This window comes from Acanthochromis polyacanthus, chromosome 6 (genome assembly GCF_021347895.1).
Source record: "Acanthochromis polyacanthus isolate Apoly-LR-REF ecotype Palm Island chromosome 6, KAUST_Apoly_ChrSc, whole genome shotgun sequence".
NCBI lineage: Eukaryota > Metazoa > Chordata > Actinopteri > Pomacentridae > Acanthochromis > Acanthochromis polyacanthus.
In genome coordinates, this window is record NC_067118.1 from 13,341,628 (window position 1) to 13,364,790 (window position 23,163).

At 42.0% G+C, this 23,163-nt stretch overlaps 1 protein-coding gene across 2 annotated transcripts in view; it reads right to left on the reverse strand.

Moving 5' to 3' along the window:
• The window catches only part of mfn2 (mitofusin 2), a 42,137-nt gene that overhangs the window by 17,762 nt on the left and 1,212 nt on the right, over window positions 1-23,163 (reverse strand). The window contains exons 2-8 of one of the 2 annotated variants that reach the window (XM_051949359.1): window positions 18,381-18,509; window positions 15,321-15,502; window positions 12,368-12,503; window positions 5,250-5,412; window positions 5,003-5,127; window positions 3,986-4,094; window positions 3,762-3,869 (exon numbers count right to left, since the gene is read on the reverse strand). In XM_051949359.1, the coding sequence (XP_051805319.1) occupies window positions 3,762-3,869; window positions 3,986-4,094; window positions 5,003-5,127; window positions 5,250-5,412; window positions 12,368-12,503; window positions 15,321-15,502; window positions 18,381-18,430 (873 nt within the window). In that variant the 5' untranslated portion in view covers window positions 18,431-18,509. The remainder of the gene's footprint in view (window positions 1-3,761; window positions 3,870-3,985; window positions 4,095-5,002; window positions 5,128-5,249; window positions 5,413-12,367; window positions 12,504-15,320; window positions 15,503-18,380; window positions 18,510-23,163) is intronic. The other variant, XM_051949360.1, reaches the window with a different exon arrangement.

Sequence of the window (23,163 nt, forward strand, 5' to 3'; positions counted from 1 at the left end):
CTGCTTTTCTTCAGCAGGGACAGGGAAGATGGTTAAAATTGATGGGAAGATGAATGGAGCCAAATACAGGAGCATTCTGGAAGAAAACCTGTTGGAGTCTGCAAAAGACCTGAGACTGGGACGGAGATTTATCTTCCAACAGGACAATGATCCAAAACATAAAGCCAAATCTACAATGGAATGGTTCACAAATAAACGTATCCAGGTGTTAGAATGGCCAAGTCAATGTCCAGACCTGAATCCAATGGAGAATCTGTGGGCAGAGCTGAAGACTGCTGTTCACAAACGCTCTCCATCCAACCTCACTGAGCTCGAGCTGTTTTGCAAGGAAGAATGGGCAAGAATTTCAGTCTCTCGATGTGCAAAACTGATAGAGACATACCCCAAGCGACTTGCAGCTGTAATTGCAGCAAAAGGTGGCGCTACAAAGTATTAATGCAAGGGGGCCAAATAATATTGCACGCCCCACTTTTCAGGTTTTTATTTGTTAAAAAAGTTTAAAATATCCAATAAATTCCGTTCCACTTCAAGATTGTGTCCCACTTGTTGTTGATTCTTGAGAAAAAATTAAAATTTTATATCTTTATGTTTGAAGCCTGAAATGTGGCAAAAGGTTGAAAAGTTCAAGGGGGCCGAATACTTTCACAAGGCACTGTATATCATCAGGACCAAGTGCCTTTCCACTCTTCATCCTCTTCAATGCCCTCCTCACTTCATCCTTACTAATCTTTGCTACTTCCTGGTCCACAACAGTCACCTCTTCTACTCTTCATTCTCTCTCATTTTCCTCATTCATCAACTCTTCAAAGTACTTCCTATGACTTCCTGTCACAGTTCCAACATTCAAAGTCCCTACTCTCAGTCCTAGACTCTTGGTGTCCACAGTATGTTTCACTTACGTGGACAAAATTGTTGTTACCCCTCAGTTAAAGAAGGAAAAACCCACAATTCTCACTGAAATCACTTGAAACTCACAAAAGTAGCAATAAATAAAAATTTATTGAAAATTAAATAATCAAAAACAGCCATTACTTTTGAATTGTTGATTAACATAATTATTTAAAAAAACAAACTAATGAAATAGGGCTGGACAAAAATGATGGTACCCATAACTTAATATTTTGTTGCACAACCTTTTGAGGCAATCACTGCAATTAAACGATTTCTGTATTTGTCAATGAGCGTTCTGCAGCTGTCAACAGGTATTTTGGCCCACTCCTCATGAGCAAACAGCTCCAGTTGTCTCAGGTTTGATGGGTGTCTTCTCCAAATGGCATGTTTCAGCTCCTTCCACATATGTTCAATGGGATTCAGATCTGGGCTCATAGAAGGCCACTTTAGAATAGTCCAACGCTTTTCTCTCAGCCATTCTTGGGTGTTTTTGGCTGTGTGTTTTGGATCGTTGTCCTGTTGGAAGACCCATGACCTGCGACTGAGACCAAGCTTTCTGACACTAGGCAGCACATTTCTCTCCAGAATGCCTTGATAGTCTTCAGATTTCATCGTACCTTGCACACTTTCAAGACACCCTGTGCCAGATGCAGCAAAGCAGCCCCAAAACATTACTGAGCCTCCTCCATGTTTCACCGTAGGGACAGTGTTCTTTTCTTCGTATGCTTGGTTTTTGAGTCTATGAACATAGAGTTGATGTGCCTTACCAAAAAGCTCCAGTTTGGTCTCATCTGTCCAAAGGACATTCTCCCAGAAGCTTTGTGGCTTGTCAACATGCATTTTTGCAAATTCCAGTCTGGCTTTTTTATGAGTTTTTTTCAGCAGTGGTGTCCTCCTTGGTCGTCTCCCATGAAGTCCACTTTGGCTCAAACAACGACGAATGGTGCGATCTGACACTGATGTACCTTGGCCTTGGAGTTCACCTTTAATTTCTTTGGAGGTTGCTCTGGGCTCTTTGGATACAATTCGAATGATCCGTCTCTTCAATTTGTCATCAATTTTCCTCTTGCGGCCACGTCCAGGGAGGTTGGCTACTGTCCCGTGGGTCTTGAACTTCTGAATAATATGAGCCACTGTTGTCACAGGAACTTCAAGCTGTTTAGAGATGGTCTTATAGCCTTTACCTTTAAGATGTTTGTCTATAGTTTTTTTCCGGATGTCCTGGGACAATTCTCTCCTTCGCTTTCTGTTGTCCATGTTCAGTGTGGTACACACCTTTTCACCAAACAGCAGGGTGACTACTTGTCTCCCTTTAAATAGGCAGACTGACTGATTATGAGTTTGGAAACACCTGTGATGTCAATTAAATGACACACCTGAGTTAATCATGTCACTCTGGTCAAATAGTTTTCAATCTTTTATAGAGGTACCATCATTTTTGTCCAGGCCTGTTTCATTAGTTTGTTTTTTTAAATAATTATGTTAATCAACAATTCAAAAGTAATGGCTGTTTTTGATTATTTAATTTTCAATACATTTTTATTTATTGTTACTTTTGTGAGTTTCAAGTGATTTCAGTGAGAATTGTGGGTTTTTCCTTCTTTAACTGAGGGGTACCAACAATTTTGTCCACGTGTGTAGGTCCACAAAATTGTGGAGGCATATAGAGCACATCAGGACACACAAAAAAAGCCTCTTGGAGCTATGCCCTAAATCTAACAGGAAGTCCGCCATTTTGAATTAATTGGAAAGATTTTGCAGTTTTTTTATACTTTTTCAGAACAAACTCCTCCTCGGGCACTGCTCCTACAGAGCTCAAATTTGATGAGTATATACAACACAACATCATGATCAAATGTTATTAAAAGTGACCACACAAGTCAAAGGGCGTGGACATGGCGGCCTCCAGAATTTTGATCCTTCGCCATGAAACATCAACTGCTGTGTAACTATCCTCTACATGCTCCAATATGCCTCAAACTTTCCATGTGATCACAGTCCAATCCTGATCACATCCATAGGCCAACATACAGTCGCAGCACCACCAGTTGGATGGACAGGAAATGCTGTATAACTAGTCTCTACATGTTCAAATCAGCCTGAAACTTTACATGTGTGATCAAGAGTCCAACCCTCATCACATCCACTGATTGAAATACACTCAGTCGCAGCACCACCTGTTGGATGGACAGGAAATGTTGTATAACTATCCTTTACAAGCTTTAAACTGTTTGAAACTTTACATGTGTAATCAGAGTCCAACCCTCATCACATCCATTAACTGAAAGATACTCTCGGTCGCAGCACCGCCTGTTGGACATGCTTGGATTTGCCGACCAGCAAGAGTGCGAGGACTCGTTCAACGCCGCTTGCAGCTTTAATTTTTATTGTACTTTCACATCTGAATAAACAGAGCACTTTTCACTTTCCTATTGTGCTAAATATCTGCTCACATAGAGATCTTTGAATCAAATTTAGACTGAAAATGACCAGAATTTAGTGCACCTCCTAGAGGTAAAACATAAAACTGCACCGAAATGCCTCATTTAATGAAAACTTGCTTATCTACAGATAATACCGCATTTTTGAATCAAAGCTGCCAAGTGGTATGCGTAGTCAAGATTTCCATCGACCACCACAAAACTTTGAGGCCTGCCATTGGCAAGGACATTCAAAACATAAATGCAACACCCAGCAGCTAAGAGGAAGCTTTTGGTGCTTGGAAAACAATAAATTAAGATAAAACACAAACAAAACTTCAGACATCCCTGCAACAATGGCTAAATAGCCATATAACAGGGGTTTATACATACATCATACAAACAAATGTTTACAGGTGTAGATGTTTTGCCAACGTGAAACTGACTAACCTCTTCCATATATTCAGGCTCTGAGGCAGATGCATCCCAGCGGTTGTTGAGAATGAAAATGTTGGGACTGGAGAGGCGCTCATTGACTTTGTGAAAAAATGACTTCTCCTGCAGAAATAATTTGCAACCATTTAAAAAGGTATTAGTTGAATGCAAGGCAAATTTGAACCATTCTGAGGCTGACTGACAGCTTCAGGATGAAGCACACTGCAGTCGTATCTCACCGTCTGCATCAGGGTTGATTCCGAGTTTGCTACCAGAACAAACACGTCCGCATCCAGGCAGAACTTGTCAATCCAACTGTCCAGTTCTGTAGTCACATCTATACCTGGGCTGGAGGATAAAACATGACGTAGAGTAAGCTATTTGCAGTTCTGGATGGCAGCTTGCAGGCAAGACAAGTGGCATGTTCCAGGCTGTCGTAAGAAGGAATCTAACTCCACCAAGGAACGCAGCAGAGTCATGTGACAATCTGTGTATCATCCTGTTATTCTGTCTGTGCACAACATTACTCAAAAACGGACTACCGGATTTGGATGAAATTTTCAGGGAAGGTCAGAAATGAGGACCAAGGGATTAGATTTTGTCAGTTATGCAGCTTAGAGTCAGGATCCATGGATTTGTTAAAGATTTCTGTATCATTGCAAGTTAGTGTCACCGTAATTATGACAAGTGAAAATTACATCAGCTGCCTGCTGACGATCACATGATTGTGATAGTACTACAAATCGACTTATCCATTGGAAATGATACAAGTAACAGTTGATAAAATTGTGGGGGTGTTTGAGTGGTATCAATTCCTGCCGCCTGCTACATATTAAGGTCACACGATTTGGTATCCCTACATAATATACACATGCATAACACAAACCTGTGCTCAGCGCAAGGTCATTTTGTTTGTGGGTACATCTATACTAAATTGCCACATTCTATTTTGCTGGGAATTCTGATCATGAATAACTAATAAAAATGTTGCATTTCTACAAAAATATGTTCCATTTCTGACAATGCCATATGGGGAAATGACCAGCCTTGGTGGAGTACTGCACTCTGAGTGCTTTTCTTGCTTTCTTAATATCTTACTTTGTAGAACACAGGTTTAATTAAATACAAAAATGAAATAATCTTACAACACATTGTGCCATGCAACCTTCACAATACCTACAATAACACACAACCCTCCCAACTTGGTTTAAAATGCTGTGACTGAACATGATACATAGTGTCAAGGTGGATCTAACCTGTCTAAAAGCACCAGATCATCCCTAAGCAGAGCACACTTGGCTTTAGGCCACATGACACACACTAGGCTCCCTGCATCCAGGTCTTCATCCTGATGGAGAGCATGGGCCAGCTGGTTCACGGTCTGTAAGTACAGACAATATCAGCCATCAGTTGGGTTTTCATAGACATAGCAATATTCCACTCCCACAGAGTGGAGCCGTCAATCACGTATGCATGTCAAAGCACTATTTTTTTTTTTTTTACCTTTATGCTCTTCCTCTCCTCAGAGCCTTCTGTGAGGAGGAAGGCCTCATTGCCATCCGTGCCCTCTACCCTGAGGAAGCAGTTGGTGGTGTGTCCTATTCCAGACGGTAGAACCTTGTCACACAGCATGGCATTGATCACTGAGCTCTTCCCATTACTAGTCCTACAAAACATGTAAGGAGACTGTCAGGAGCGTCACAGGCCTTTAAACCTGCAGTCATTCAGCAAACATAGTTTTCTTTAACAGACCTATATGGTGGAAATCCATTTTTATTTCTTTTTGTGGTTGTAAACTTTGAGGCATAAAATAAAACCTATTGGGTTATAAAGACATGAACTTCTGGAAATCCTCAAACCCCCAACACAACTAGTCAGTCTTCCAGCTTTACCAGCCAGTAAGAATTTGACCCAGGTGTTATTTAACACCAAACTAACCAATAGTTGTCCAGCTCTGCAGCAGACAGCTCAGTTGGGATGGGTACTGAGCCCTGTATTAAACAAGCTGCGAGGCAAATTTTTTCAATACCGGAGGATTGATAAGCTCCGACATCAACTGTTCTGCAAACGGTACTTTTGAAAGTAAAAAAAAGAAAGCCATCTATAGAAGTTCCAACACACAGAACATGTTGTGCCTGAAGGGCGAAGCAGCTCTGTCACCCACCTGCAGCTCTGTGCAACAAGAGGAGTAAATGCCCAAAACAAAGACTTATACTTGATGCAGAAAATGTTCAGTGACACAAGAGTAACAAGTTGTTTGCATGTGAAAGCAGAAACACAGTTAGTCTGTCAAAACATTCAGGCAGTTTATCACTAGGGATGTGCGCGACTAGTCGTTTAATCGTTTAACCGCCGACTCATTTATTAAACGTTTAGTATTTTACTGGTCGGTTAAACGCTGCATTAAGCATCATGCACCTTGTTCTTCGCGTCGCGGCTTCTTTGTAAACAGGCTGAGCAGCCAGGGAGAGAATTGCTCCCCCTCCCCTCACACGCACACGTAGCAGGGCCACAGAGTTTGGGGAAGAAAGTTTGGAAAGGTAAAGTGGGAAGATGGAGACGCTTCCGCGTAAGAAAATCAGCACCGTTTGGCAGTATTTTGACGCAGCAGATGACAAAGTCGCCTGTCGGCTGTGCAAGCAGAAACTCGCTGAAAATATGCATGGTGGATGCCTTATGCTCTGCTGCCCTGTACCTGTCCTGCCCCTGTGGCTCTCAGCGGCGAGACCGAGACGCCCTGTCTGCCCCAGTTACCCGACCACGGAGCCCATCGCCGGGTTCACCGGCCCCCGCCACCCCCGGCCGCTAAATTGCAGGTTTTCTGGCTTTATAAAATTTGAGACTAGTCGGTGGGGAAATTAGACAAAATTCCCATCCCTATTTATCACATACAGAGAAATGCAGTTTGACTGTTGAGCTTCTGTTAATGCTAACTACATGGTTGCTAGCAGCCTGCATGTGGAGAAGTAAATTATATGAACAAGACTTGATTAAAACCATTAAAAGCCATTTGTTTAACTCTGACTGTGTTCACAAATTCAGTCTTAAATTCAGCACATTGATGGATCTGTCATTCAGAAGGTTAGTTTCACTTTCAGGGACACTATTTAGTGAGTCCAGGGCTGCAGACAAAATCTGTCTTATTTTATTTTTACCGTGTCTGATTAAATGTTTGTGTAAGTGCAAGAAGAAGTACTTATACCGTTTGTTCTTGCACTAATTTAATACTCAAAAGTGAAGAATGAAAGAGCTTTTTAACCCTTTACGCTTCAGTGCGTAGTAGGTGTACTGCCGGCGGTACACCTACTAATTTGCATAGGAATTTCAAGAATGTCCGACGGCTGCAAACCCGATTATACAAACACTATTCACCTTATTCAGGAAGTGAGGCAGGGCGGCGCCATTTTTGAGATTGACTTCCGGTTGACCGTCTTCGCACTACAACAACATCGAGTCCTCTCGCTACTGTAGCTACTTTTAACTGTTATTTTAAGCGATTTTAACATGTTTGGCATCAATTGCGCTGTCCGTGGGTGCCACAACAACTGGGGAAAGATGAAGCTTTCTCTCTCTCAGAATTGTTTAGAGCACGGAAAGGTTCAATCTGAATGCTGCGGACCAGCTCATGGCTATGTAAACACACAGCTTGCATCGGTCACTGTCAGCGCAGCTACAGCGATTCTACCAAAGTTCAGTTTCCACTAAAGACCTAGCTATGCCATCAGTGAGGTAAAAAGATACTCTCTGCTATTTTGAAACGTTGTTATGACTGCGGTTTGGTCAGAATCAGTTTTTTGTTGCTCCAGGGAATTAGCATTAGCTTGTGACAGGGCTAATAACACAGTCAACTGCAGGAGCTGTTTCAGAAATGACAATAACAACCTCCGTTTGCACAACCACATCATATATACATGAATCAAATAAAGTTTTATTCAAATCAACATACCTTCCATAATATCGCAGCAGTGTGACAGCAGGACCGTCCCAACCCAGCGATACAGGAGCATCCCGTGGTCTCCACCACTCCATCAGCTGTCACCAACACCCACGCCATGTGTGTGGAGGTACTAGCCTGACTCGGGCTGACATTAGCTTTAAGAAACGTATATTCCCGTTCTTGATGTAACAGAACAGCGCCAACTTTACCACTGTGCAAATATTGATAGGCTTCAGTGCTCTTATAATTCCTCATAGCCGAGCGTTCAACGCCAAGAGACAACACGAAATAGTTAAAAATATCGCCATACATGACTTGTGGCCACTTTTTCATGTCATCCTTCCACTCTGTAATAAGTCGCGGATGCGGCAGACTTGATCCATTTCTGTTTTTTAAAGAGGTTTTCGTTTCTTCCCACATCACTCTCTCAGTTGTAAACACCGGCATGATCGAGTTACCGGAAGTGCTACTCAAAACAGGAAGTCCCGCCCGTTGGAAAATGGGCGGAGCTGAATAAGGTGAATACGCCGATGGAAAGCTTAGATTCTCATGAATCCGCCGGTATAAACCACTTTCAGATGTGATTACCACAGCGGGTGAGAAAAACACATTTGTCCGACAAAAACAAATATTCATCCATCCGTTCTCTATACACGGCTTCAACGCACACAGCGCGACTCACATTTCCGGGTTCATTATTACACACAGAAAAAAAATTCCACAAAAAACGGCCATAATCCAACCTTTTACATCCAGATGACACAAGCCAGTAAACTATTTTGTCCAAAACATGTCCTGAAGTCGGTATAAAATCCCCGAATCGGTCGTTTTCAAGGAAATGCACCTCGCGATGTGCGTCCAATATTCCTTCAGGGTTTATACACCAATCTTGAAGTTAAATTTACTACCATTTAATACCTTTTTTTACTACCTTCAGATTTTTTTTACAACCATCAAGACACCGAGTTGCAAGTATTAATCCGAAACCTTTTTTGATATGCACGCAGATTTTGACATACAACACTTACATCATACTTACCACTATCCAAGGAGACCTAGTTATTTAGCTACAGGGTATTAGTTACAGTAACTGGTGCAATGTCAGGTGGGGTGCCTTGCTTCAGAGGCGCTTAAGCGATGGAATGGTATTGAATTTAAACTTACGTACAGCCTTTTCAAGATTGACTCCCAACCATTAGGCAACAGCTACTAATACTATAAAAGAAGAGATTTAGACAAAATATTGCACATTTATTTCCTGTCCCCATGGAAGACTCCACTAGCCCATTAAGAACATGTTTAACAACCACACAAACCAGTAAAAACAAATTGAGACAAGGATTGAACCACCAACTAGGTTTAAATGACCAACAAATCTGCATGCAAATTTTCACAAAACACTTAATCAAAGAGAGCAGGATGACAAAATAAAAAAATCTTGTGCCAAGTGCCTTAACCTTTCATAAAATAGAGAGAGAGAGAGACAAAATCAAAATCTTACGGCAAGTGCGTCAGCTGCACAGCCTTGTCCTCGTTAGTTTGGTCCATTTGCACCAATTCCTCCTTCTTCTCTTTGTATCTTCTCAGAGAATTTGATTTTGTGATTAGTTCAGCCATTGCAATTTTGTCCAATCACCGCAACTTTCCCGCAATTTTGGCCCGCCTCCCGTGAGTTCCACCAATCATAGCGGCTCCCAGCGCAAACGTAATGCACGTATGTCACCGAATTCACTTCCTGTTTATGGTTTGAAGATGCAGACATGTGCGATACTGATGTCTCATTTACCAATAAAAATTACTGCTGAAGACAGTGATAAACAATTAATTCACTGATGTTCTTCACCAAAGCGGAGCTAAACTGTTTTACAACCGTGCAATACTGTGGTGGAATATAAAAAAGAAAAAAAAAATCATCGATTGATACACACTCACGAAACATATGGGAGACGCCAGCGTGTCGTCATTTGCTATGGTCACGTGGTACAAGACTGCTACTGGTTGGCAAGAACGGCAGTAACATAACGGCTTGCTACGAGAACGGTATCGGGTTTGAAACAAATACGTAAAGTTATCGCTTTTCATGAATGAAATTGCACATGTATTTACCACAATGGTAATAGCGTGTGTAGTTGTTGGTTGTACGAAGCGTTTTGAGAAGGGCTCAGGCTTGAAATTTCACCGAATATCAGGAGAGAGAAGATGGCGGTGGCTTCAGCCATCAACAGGAAAAATTGTACCCCAGTAAGCAGCAGAGATCGTGTTTGTGGCTCCCACTTTTCTTCAGGTAAACTATTCAACAGTTTAGCATGTTTAGTATGTCCAACTTTGAGCTTCTTTACCAAAAGATATTGATTTAGTGTCGCATCCTTCGCGTGAAGCGATCTCTCCACTTTCGGTTTGGTTCAGTGTTGTCATGTGTTACCGATCGCTTTTTAGGCGATGAAAGTATACTAAAGTCGAATGAAGCATATTCAATAACATCTCCTTAAGCCAGCAGCCTCCTATTTGTAACCATATTTGTTTCTGTATGCGTCTAGCGATCGTTTTTTAGAATTGTCCTATTTTCGATCACCAATGCTGTGGGTCTGTTACTGTTACATAGAAGCCGTACTGCAGACAAAAAATACAGCAACTTCTTGACGTTTCTTTGACATCTTGTTGAAGATTAACAGAAGATATTTTATTTTTAATTCATAATTAAATATTTTTGGGTGGGTGAACTGTCCAGCGGTGTCAATCAATTAAAAATAAATGTCGGTGAAGGAAATGTCTGGCCACAATGAAGGATCGTCAAGCCACCCAGTCTTCAAATTGTAGGGATCTGGCAAGGTTTTACCGTTTCCCTGATATCTCAGCTTTCTCACGTATATTTGTCGGGCCTCAGGTGATAAGGATTGAGCATAATCGGACAATTTCACGGAAGGATAGTTCGCATCAGCCATTGTTCCTCTGGTTCCTCTTGCCAACCAGCGCGGTAATCACGTGACTTCGTGACGTCACTGTTTGTAAACACTGGCGTCTCCCATTAGAACGGCTGAAATGAGCGGACAACAGACCATATAAATCACCATGATGGAAACTGTTGCACCCAGATCCATTAGAGCACTGAAAGAATGAGGTAAATTAGATTAATTATTCCACCAAAGAGTGGAGAGAAATGTCCATGTCATCCGGAGGGTCGACCACCGCCTGAGCGGGACACTACCACAGGCAACGCGCTCCGTGGTCGGACAACTGGGGCAGACGGGGCGTCTCGGTCTCGCCGCTGAGAGCCACGGCGGAGTTATGTGACGATCAGCGTGTGTGAATCATTTCCTTGTTACCCACATCATTCAAAACGGACTCGGGGATTTGAATGAAGTTTTCAGGGTCGGTCAGAAATGACACAAGGACCAAGTGATTAGACTTCGGCAGTGATATGGCTTAAAGTTTGGATCCACGTATAGGTTGTGGGAGAGCAATCTGCGGACAGATGAGCGCTAATCCGCGATCCCGCAGGCTGCGGTCGCTCTCGGAAGTCGAAGTGGCATCATCCAGGGAGATGTCAAGTTAGCATTGCAGCAGCTAAGTCAGCTATGTACTCAGTGCGCACGCAGAGGATTTCAGCTCTCTAACGACCAATGAATGCATTGCTATGACGTCGACGTGAGCGACTGACGAACGTTCCGGTATAAAATTTTGCAAGCAAGATACGTTTTATTTTATGTTTATTTTTTGATCAAAATGAAACAGCTCATTGTCTAAAAGAAAAAAATAATACCTCGTTTTAAAAAAAATAATACCGTTTGCCCAAATTTAAAACCTTTTAAGGCCATTAAATTTTGCGTTTTTGATTTATCACTTAATACTTTTTAAAACCCCGCGGAAACCCTGTTCCCTGTATTTTTCGTCATTTTTTTAAATTTAAAAATAGAATATTAGCGATTTTTTGTACTGAAAACGGCTGGAATTGACTGAAGCTTAAAGGGTTAATCAATGTACTGACATATACTTAATATTTGGTGAAGATGGAACTTTTAAATCTGATATAATGCTTGACTGTTAATGGAATACTTTATTTTGTGAGTAAAACCTATAAGGTTCTGATAATCCCACCATAACTAACTAGTGTATTTACATTACATTTATCACATAGTAAATAAAAGTAATTGGTTCAAAACAATGTTCTTGCAGAGTGCTACTGAAGAATAGTTATTTATATACAGTAAATAAGAGAAAATAAAGCAATCTAAATTCTTTCCTCACATTATTTTCAAATTTTTTGTTGTTTGAAAGGGAAAAAAATAAAACAGTTTAAAAGTATTGATAAGAGCCCGGTTAAAGTACCAGATCAATAAGCAGTACCATCTAAATACCCATCCCTAACTGTGTTCTCCCTGAAGGATTTTAGGAACAGTACTAACAGCAGCCATAATATCAGGAGCTATACATGTCATGTTGAAATTAACCATCTTTGCAGTATTTTGAGTTGAAACACTACAAGACATTCTGGAGACAGGTAAGACTTTGCTGAAAAGGAGCATAATATGGGACCTTTAAATCGATGTTTAAACTCTAGTTGTAGGACAAACTTGACATCTTCAGATTTTTTCAAAAATATTGTTGCTGCAAGAAAATGTAACAGTTCTTACTCTGTACAAATAATGGTGTGACTAGACAGACTGCAAGTAACACATATACACACCTTCCAAAGAAGACCACCTTCATGTGGCGGCGGGCAAGCACTTCTCCAATCCCTGCTACTTTGGCAAGGTAACCCCGGACCTCCTGGACCTGCTCCTCCGTGGTGACGGGGTCCAGGTCTTCACTTTTGTAAGCATCTAACACATGAAGATCAGACAGGCTTTATTAAAATGCAAAAAAAAATATTTAAAATGAGCTATTCTAAGTTGCATTTTCATTTTCACATGCTTGCATGGGTATCCAATGACCATATCAAAATGAAATGGACAAAGTGGTTGACATTTTATTTTTTATAAAGTGAAATTATCCAGGAGAGCAGACAACACTGGAACACGATACAAACAATGGAACCAAATTGTATATTAATGTAGGTCACAATTGGAATTTAAAAATTTTCTGATCATTTGAAACTAAAAACAGTACTTGGCTTTTCATTCTCAAAGATTTAACCTAATGTACACTGCAGCTGGCAAAAGAGGGCCAGCACAATGACAACCTGCCCCATTTGCAGGAAGGGAAGGTTGAGAGAACACAGAATGGGACTAGCTGCTTAGCAGCAACTAAAGATGTGGAAAAGCATTAGCACAAGTAACTACATGCAGTGAGAATACTAATAACAAAAATCAGACCCAGGCGGGACCCAAGGCTTTGTGTTAAGCCAACCATAGGCAGAGCTAATCATATCAATACAACTTTAAATAAATTTGTTGTAAGAATTATGATTAGATTGTGGAAGGTGATTCTACCCCAAAAGAACACAGTATGATCTTTTGACAAGATTGCCAACACATGGAGAGGAAACTGAAAGCTCACACTTCATATTCTTTTGTTTCTGACCTAACACATGTTCAAGCGTGTGCAGGTAGAACATGCTGAGAAAGCAAAAGAGAGACACATGCATTCTTTGGGGACATGCACCTGACATGCCCCTCACTATGCCCCATCGAAACATTGTTCCCAGTTAGGCACACTCCCCAGTGGGGATGGCAAGGGCTGCCCCAGGTGGACAGCGCACCCAGTCACATTATAAAAACTATTTAGGAACAGCTACGACTGCACAGTGGCGTAGTGGTTAGCACTTTTGCCTTGCAGCAAGAAGACTCCCGGTTCAAATCTGGAGCTGGGCCTGGGATCTTTCTGCATGGAGTTTCATGTTCTCCCTGTGCATGTGTGGGTTTTCTCCGGCTTCCTCCCACAGTTCAAAAATATGCTGAGGTTAATCGATAACTCTAAATTGCCCGTAGGTGTGAATGTGAGTGTGACTGTTTGTCTGTATATGTCGCCCTGCGACAGACTGGCGACCTGTCCAGGGTGTCCCCTGCCTTTGTCCGGGTCAGCTGAGTTAGGCTCCAGCACCCCCCACGACCCTAGCGAGGATAAAGCGGTGTATAGAGAATGGATGGATGGATAGGAACAGCTATAGAAACACAAGAGCCCAACATGCTCATCCAAACTCCCCACTTCCCAATGTGATGAAGCATCCATGGGATGCACCAGAACTAGTGCTGTCCGAGTACTAAAACATTGACTTTGATATGATACATGCCTAAATAAATCAATACTCGATGCTGGAACGATATCACAACAAAAACCATCAACATGAAGAAAAGCAATGGAACAGAATTTTAAATTTTTTTTATGAATAACAAAGAACATTTCATGGCGTATTTTAATCACACTTGGTTATTGTTTAAATGTAAAATCTCAGTAACCCAGTGGAACAGCTGCTGAGCATTATAGCAAATAAATGTTTAAACAAAATCATTTTGGTTCAACAGCATATACACATCTGTATAGATACAGTATGTATAAGGAAAATAAAAATTGGAATCACATTGGGAAAGATGCATCATCGAACGTGGGCATGTGAAAACCAGAACATGTCTCCCCCCCCCCATCCTGTCTCTGACCTGCTCTTAAGTGCAGGTTCAGGCTAGAATAAAGAAGGAATGTCTGGCAAAATATACAAGAGTAGACTGGGTGGCTGCATGGTTTTTCCACCAGTTGAGTAGGTCCTCCTCAGTAACATTTATCTTTCATTTTTTGTATACAGCAACAGCTTGCTTGCAAGTTTTTCTGTAGGGGATGTGGAATGACTTCCTAAATGTGGCATCAGGTGAAGTTCAAGCACCTTTTGGTTGTTACAGGTACTTTCACTAGTTTTCCCAGCTGCTTTTGACAGGTCCAGTCCCGATTTTTCATTTATTAAAGCTTTTACATGGAACATAGTAATCTGATGTCCCTCTGTAAAACATCCGTTTTCTTTTATAGTTAACTTTGACAGATTAAAGTGATTCTGATTTATACTTGTGTGCAGCACTAGCCAGAAAAAGTCTGTTCAACAGAGGCCACACCAAACAAACAGAACACAAGGGATCTGTTGCCAATTGAACAGTCAAACAACATTTCTTGCATCAAATTTCTTTGTCAAACATATTAACTCCTTCCTTGTTGATTTAATAATAAATGAAATTATCCAATAGTACCCAATACTGAACCAATTTATCAATCTATTTTGTTAAGCTGTCAATATTTTCATAAGGTAATTCACCATATTTTCATTAGACACTTTGATTAGTTTAACATAGTAACAAGCTTTGGCCTGTCGGAAGTTCAGTTCCTTGACCCCCCCCCCCCCCCCCCACCAATCATATCACTGTTTCATGAAATCTCCAGAAGATGCTCATTTAACCATAGTAAATTGCATTTTGTATGCAAGTGTGGAATTTTTAAAAAATGAAACTGGCTAACTGTGGTCATCATATTGATGGATGCCTTTTCAATGTAAATTCATACTTGTTTTGTGTTCAAACTAGCAATACAGAAATGTTGTAGGAACAATGTAGTAAGATTCCCATTTTATAACTTTTTGTGAAATGACTAATGATTCAGCATGTTACAGTGCCTTCATATTATCATAAAAAGGGTGAGCGTGTACTTGGTTAACATAGTACCTTCCAGAAAGGAATCACTCTCCTTGATGTAGGCCCCCAACTGCTCAAAGATCCCATTGATCTTCTTCTTTGCTGTTACAAAATGCTTAAGTGGTGATGCATTCACTTCTGCCATCATTCTCTTTTCCTTCTTGCCGTGAAATGGATTTGTGTTGGGTCGAGGAAAAACCAAAGACATGGCACTGGACAGAGGATAAAGAACAAAAAAACATTATAGTCATGTCTGGCAAAAGTATCACTGAAAGAAAAGGAGACAAACATTACCAGTCTAGGTGGCACAAATACTTGATTTGTTTTACACATCAACTTGCAGTTTTGTGTTATTGGGGGGTGGGGGGTGGGGGCGAGGTCCACTCCTCTTCAATGGCTGTGCGAAGTTGCTGGATATTGGCCGGAACTGGTACACGCTGTCGTATACGCCGATCCAGAGCATCCCAAACATGCTCAATGGGTGACATGTCCGGTGAGTATGCTGGCCATGCCAGAACTGGGACGTTTTCAGCTTCCAAGAATTGTGTACAGATCCTTGCAACATAGGGCCATGCATTATCCTGCTGCAACATGAGGTGATATTCTTGGATGTATGGCCCAACAATGGGCCTCAGGATCTCGTCACGGTATCTCTGTGCATTCAAAATGCCATCAATAAAATGCACCCGTGTTCTTCGTCCATAACAGACCCCTGCCCATACCATAATCCTCACTGCCACCATGGGCCACTCGATCCACAACATTGACATCAGAAAACCGCTCACCCACACGACGCCACACACGCTGTCTGCCATCTGCCCTGAACAGTGTAAACCGGGATTCATCTGTGAAGAGAACACCTCTCCAACATGCCAGATGCCATCAAATGTGAGCATTTGCCCACTCAAGTCGGTTACGACCGTGAACTGGAGTCAGGTCGAGATCCCGATGAGGACGACAAGTCGGGCTGGGCGATATGACGATAGATATCGTCTAGACGATAGAAAATGTCTCGTTTTATGTGAAGATCCTATCGTTTATATCGCAGTGTCGCAAAACACGCTTTACGGCAGTATTTTACATCACCGACGTGCCTTATGGTAAGCCCAGGTACGCGGCAGCGGCAGTGTTGCCAACTTAGCGACTTTCCAAAGCGTCCTAGCGACTTTCTTGTCAAAAGTGACTAGCGACAAATCTCGCGACTTTTGTGCCGTTTTGGAGACTGACAGGAAAACTCGGATCATTCTGCAGTTACTGTCCTCAACCAGCAGCATGTGCTGCTGTGAGCTTCTCCCTAGAGTGCCTATATAATGAGAGTGGCAACATGACGGGTCCAAAAAATTTTGGTCACGTGATCTATAGGAGCCATTTTGTTTCCAATTCATGAACACTGGTTATGCCTGTTAACGTTGTTTACAACGTAGAGAGTAATTCTAGGTCTTTTTTGGCTTCATAAATACCTGAAAAATGACGGGCTGTTGTGCCTTTGGGTGCACAAATCGATCGGAGAAGGGATTACACATGTTTAGATTTCCCAGGAGTAGTGAAAGAATGAAACTGTGGGAAAATAAAGTCCGGAGAGTGGGATGGAAACCGACTTCATCATTTTTGTGCCAGGTTAGTCCCATGTATGTACTTTCATGTTATGATGTATGGGTGAATGACAGATAGAAAAGTTTGATGTGATTTTAGGCAGTTGTGGTTATTTTGACTGACCATTTTCATGCATAGAGATGCATGAAATGTGGGCCGCTGAAGTTTAACGGGGTAACCCGTTAAACTTCAGCGGCCCATCTGAGCTTCGAGAACAGCCTCCCTGTTCATTCACATGATTTCCAATTCAACAAACAGCTGACAGTTTTCTGTTTCCTATTTTCCGTCCAACCTGCAGTCACTTTTCAGCCTCATATGACCCGAACAGGCTCCGTGTTGTTCACCTGTTTCTGGGCTGTTAGCCGCCGTTAGCATGAGGATGCCGTTAGCCATATGCTTACAGCTGCAGCACCGTACAAGCGGACAGGAAAACGTATTTTACTAAATTTACCGAAGCTGCAAGCTCGATGATAGAAACATTATACACCCATGGAAAGCTTAGATTCTCATGAATCCGCCGGTATAAACCACTTTCAGATGTGATTACCACAGCGGGTAATATAAACACATTTGTCCAACAAACAGCAAATAACGTAAACAGTACAACTCACCTTTGAAGGCTCAAAACTAGTCACAGATGAAAATATTCCACAAAACGGCCATAATCCAACCTTGGACATCCAGACAAAACAAGCCAGTAAATTATTTTGTCCAAAACATGTCTTGAAATCAGTAAACAATCCATAGTTTTCGTGAATGTGCACCTCGCGCTGCGCGTCCCATATTGAGTGAATGGAAACAAAATGGCGTCAAATCCCCAGTTGTCGCCACTCTCATTATATAGGCACTCTACTTCTCCCTGTCCCAAAGCACAGGCTGTCAGTCCGCAGCAGTCCCAGTGAGGGGAGGGGGAGACAGACATCACTCCGCGGCCAGACGGCAGATGAATCACGCATGCGCAAAATCACTACAGATCCCATCCAGACTTACGGAGCAGAAATGAAATGAAAATGTTTTCTTCACTGTCATACTAAGACCGACAAGGATCAGACTACCGTACTTTGTAAGGTATGCCGCTGCCCGGTCCCATTCATTCATTGAATTTACCAAAAAATGTGCTATATCGTTATGTATATTGTATCGGGATATAAAATAAGCTACAGTGCCTATCATAAGCATTCACCCCCTTTGATGGTTTACCCTTTTATTGCTTTCATAAATCAATCATGGTCAATAAAATTTGTCTCTCTTAACACAAAAATTTATTGGAAAAAACTCTTTAATGTCAAAGTGAAAATAGATTTCTATAAAGTAATGTTAATGAAAGAAAATTATATAAATGAAAATAATTGTTTGCATAATTATTCACCCCCTTTTTAATTTAATGGTCTAATTCAATAGAGGTCCATCAAATTGTTGCCAATAGTCTCACAGTTAGTGAAATGAAGATCACCTGAGTGGTGTTGGTGTGTTTCAAGTGATTGAGTTGTAAAACACCTGTGTCTGAAGGGTCCAGAGAGTGGTTGGTCAGTATTCCTGGCTACCATTACACCATGAAGACAGAAGAACACAAGCAGAAATACCAGAGGCTGAGCAATCAGCTGTCCTGAACAGGAACTGCATTAGCTGATATAAATGAAAAAAGAAATATATGCATGAGTTCTTAAGCAATGTGATTTTTGAAAATGTCAGTTCTTTCATAAAAGCTTGAAATTTGGTACACTTGTACAGTTGACCACAATGCTCTTCAACATTCGATCCTATGCCACGCTGTCAGCAATGGTGCTCACAGCAATGATGGAATTTTCAGTTTTTAAAAATTACTTCCCGTAGATGGCGTCCTCCTGTACAAATGCATTCTTGAAATCTGCTGTTGAGATTTCTCATTGACCACTGCAACATCTCAGCTGGGATACTGTGAATTTCATCCTGAATTCTGTTTTAACTCATCCAGAGTTCTTGGTCAAGTCGTGTACACTTTACTCTTGAGATAGACCCAGGTAAATTTCAAGAACGCATTCGTACAGGAGGACGCCGTCTACAGGAAGTAATTTAAAAAAAATGAAAATTCCATCATTGTTTCTTAAATGGCATGTTTTAAGGTTTCAATTACTATGAATAAAATATTTTTTCTTCCATCACTCTTGGTTTTATTGGATTGTTAAAAAGTTCCAGTTTTTGTGTCACCACACACGCACACAAAAAAAAAAATTAAAGGAACACTTTTTAATCTAAGTATTGCATCAAATCAGTCAAACATGTGGGATACTGATCTGGTCAGGTAAGTAACTGAGGGGCTTTTTAGTCAGTATCATCTGCTTTGGTGCTCATAAAATTAACAACAGATGCACTAGAGGGGTAACAATGAGACAACCCCCAAAACAGGAATGAGTTTACAGGTGAAGGCCACTGACGTTTTTTTTTTTTTTCCTTCCTAATGTTTGACTGTTTATCACTAGTTTTGCATTTGGCTAGGGTAAGTGTCACTTCTAGTAGTATGAGGCGATACCTGGACCCTACAGAGGTTCCACAGACAGTCCAACTCCTCCAGGATGGCACATCAATGCGTGGCATTGCCAGGTTTGCTGTGTTGCCCAGCACATTCTCAAGCGCATGGAGGAGATTCCAGGAGACAGGCAGTTAGTCTAGGAGAGCTTGATAGGGCTGTCGAAGGTCCTCAACCGATCAGCAGGACAGGTATCTGTTCCTTTGTGCAAGGAGGAACAGGATGAGCACTGCAATAGCTCTACAAAATGACGTCCAGCAGACCACTGGTGTGAATGTCTCTGATCAAACAATCAGAAAGAGATGTAATGAGAGTGGTCCGAGGGCCCAGCATCCTCGAGTACCCGCTGTGTTCGCTGACTGGCACCGTGGAGCTCAGCTGACATTTGCCATAGAACACAGGAATTTGCAAGTCCACCACTGGTGTCCTGTGCTTTTCACAGATGAGAGCAGGTTCACCCTGAGCGCATGTGACAGGCATGAAAGGGTCTGGAGAAGCCGTGAAGAACGTTATGCTGCCTGTAACATTGTTCAGCATGACCGGTTTGGTGGTGGGTCAGTGATGGTGTGGGGAGGCATATCCATGGAGGGACGCACAGACCTCTACAGGCTGGACAATGGCATTTTTACTGCCTTTAGGTATCAGGATTAAATCCTTTGTCAGACCATACATCAGCGCTTGATTTAAGGCCGAGAGGTCCGGTGGCCAAAATGACATTTTTTGGCCACCAACAGACGTTAATTTAGACATTTTTAGGAGCCAAAATCAACTTTTAGTGGCCAAAAAAATGTAATCCTACTTTTTGCATCCTTTGTGTGTAATAATTTGTCTGTGTGTCACATGGAGATGTTTAGTGCATTTTATGTGCCCTTGGGCCTCTGTCATCCTCTGTAGCATGCCTGTTGGAACTTAACATAGCTGCATGATGAGTGGTAGTAGTGCAGTGCTTGGTGCTGGGTATAGTTCTGTTACTGTTAAGAGTAGAACAAAATTGGAAAATGCCTGTTGTATTTGCTTCCTGCTAATTGCTGGCACTCTTTTCTGCACATTCCATTTTTTTTTAGAAATTATATTTTTCAGCACTGCAATGCATTCTACACAATAGCCACATGGTCCTTAGCCAGGCAACCTCAGGAGGACCTGGGCATGTACTAAGTACTGTACAGGAGTAAGTTCAAGAATTACTTGTGAATTCTTGATCTTACTGGCTCCATCAGGAGATGCACTAACAACCAGATTGCTGGAAGTCAGAGGGAAATGGTGTGTAGCCAAGTGTTGAGTGGCAAAACAGCATTGTAAAAAATATCCGAGCACCTTGTATAGTAACACGTGTGACGTTTCTAAAAATCAAACAGTTTGGCAATCGGTTCAAAATTCAGCGAATAATTCCACTTTGAGATTCAGCAGTACGTCTTGCCTCCGTAGATGTCTATGCACCGCTGCCTCCGCTGGTCCTGCTCCGAGATGGCGGCGCTGCAGGCACATCTCTCGACAGCCTATGAGGCGTCTACGTATGTTGACCAAGCGCCGGGAATCATGGGAGGTTAATGACATCATACAAAATGACGGTCCCCATGAAGAAAACATAAGCGGTTCAACTCGGTGATTTTCGGCTAAAACTTGGATTTGGAGGTCAGCCGCCAAAATCAAAATATTTTGGCCCCTAACCAGGGTGGTTTTTGTCATTTTTGGTCACCAAAATGGGTTTTTAGTCGCAAATGGTGACCTAGCGACCGTCTAAATCGAGCGCTGTACATTGGTGCAGTGGTCCTGGATTCCTTCTGGTGCACGACAATGCCCAGTCTTATGTGGTAAGAGAACTCATGCAATTCCGGGAGGATGAAGGAACTGATACCATTAATGAATTTCTCTTTGGAGATTAATAAAGTATCTATCCATCTATCCAGCTGGCCCCCATGCTCACCTGACCTGAATCCAATAGAACACCTTTGGAACATTGTTTGTTCCATCCGACACCACCAGGTTGCTCCTCAGACTGTCCAGGAGCTCAGTCATGCCCTGGTCCAGTTCTGGGAGGAGACACCCCAGGACACCATCTGTCGTCTCATTCAGAGCTTGTCCCGGCATCCTCAGTCATGCATACAAGCACATTGAGGCCATACAAACTACCAAATACCATTTTGAGTTGCTGCCAAGGAATTTCAGCAAGATGGACTAGCCTGCCACATCAGTTTTTCATTTTGATTTTGGGGTGTCTTGAATTTAGCCCTCCTGGGGGTTGATAATTTTCATTCTCATCAAACAATGTGGCATCTCATCAAACAATGTGGCATCTTTTCATTCCCAACACATTATCCAGTCCATATCAATGCTAATATCCAATTTGTTTTTCCCCCATATTGAAATATGATGCATTTTCAAAGTGTTCCTTTAATTTTTTTGAGCAGTGTATATCTCATTCTGTCAGGTGTTGAACACCTGGTGATTGTTCAGGAAACACAGCCATGTCAACTGGGGATAGTCACAACTTAACATAGGCTGCCTGGTTAATACAGAGCCAGAAAATGTATTATTGTCTCACCAACATAGAAGCACGTCCACTGTTGTGTTGTGTTTGTTTGTGCGTTCAGTGGAACAGATTCAGAGCAGAATTTCAAGCTTAAAGGGGAACTTTGCTTTTTTTTTTTTCCAACCTGGGGTCCGTTTTCATATGTCATTTCATACATGTGAGTGATGGAGAAATGGATTTTCGACATAGCTCCAGTATTTAACCAGGCAGGCAGCTTAGCAGCTCAGCCAGCACCTCAGCTAGCGAAAAGTATGGGGCAAAATCGCGAACGAGATTTGCTTTCTAGCGTCCTGACATTTGGATACAGACCACAACAAAGAGCGATCGCCAGGTAATGTGGAGGTTTTCATTCACTTCTCATCTCTAGTATGTTGTGGGACACTTGTTGAGACTATCCGAGCCGGTCAGTGTGTGGAAAAAAGCACGTTAGGGCGGACTTTGACGCGGGGGGGGGGGGGGGGAGGGGGGCAAGTTGCCCCATACTTTTCGCTAGCTGAGCTGCTAAGCTGCCTGCCTGGCTAAATACTGGAGCTATGTCGAAAATTCATTTCTCCATCACTCACATGTATGAAATGACATTTGAAAACAGACCCCAGGTTGAAAAAAAACTGAAGTTCCCCTTTAACTCGAGTTTGATCACAGAAACACACTCAGACCCACAACAGCTTTCCATCATAACAACAGGTAGCATAACATTAGCTTGATTTGCTAAAATGCATCGGAACAAACTGAGACCACATTATCAAAACTAGTCACATAGGCAGTGTGCGCCAATGACGTCGGCCCATCGGTCAAATCCGATTTGTGTACCAAAAGTTCGGTAAAACTGACTACATTACCGGTCTCATGTCCGGTGTAATTTTTTTCCTGTAAATCACCCTAAAGTCGCCGAGAATCACCAAGGGATAATGCAACATCAGGGGACAGCAATTTTGTATGATGACGTTATGTCACATGATCACGTCATGATTCTCAGCGCGCACAGAGTGATTTCCGGTTACAAGTAAATTCAAGTTTCTGCAGGAGCGTGTGAAAGTAGCGCCAAAACGAAGCTGAGAGCTGTTTTTCTGGTCAAATTGGATGTGTATGGTGAGTAATTCAATGGTAAAAGTGGATGGTGGGATGGTAGAATGGTGTGGGAGGGTGTAGTGACGGTGACAGTGCATGTACATGGTAATTTACCAGGTGTACAATGAGAGAGGGTGGATTCTGAGCAAGATTTGGCTGTTGCTATGAGAGTATGG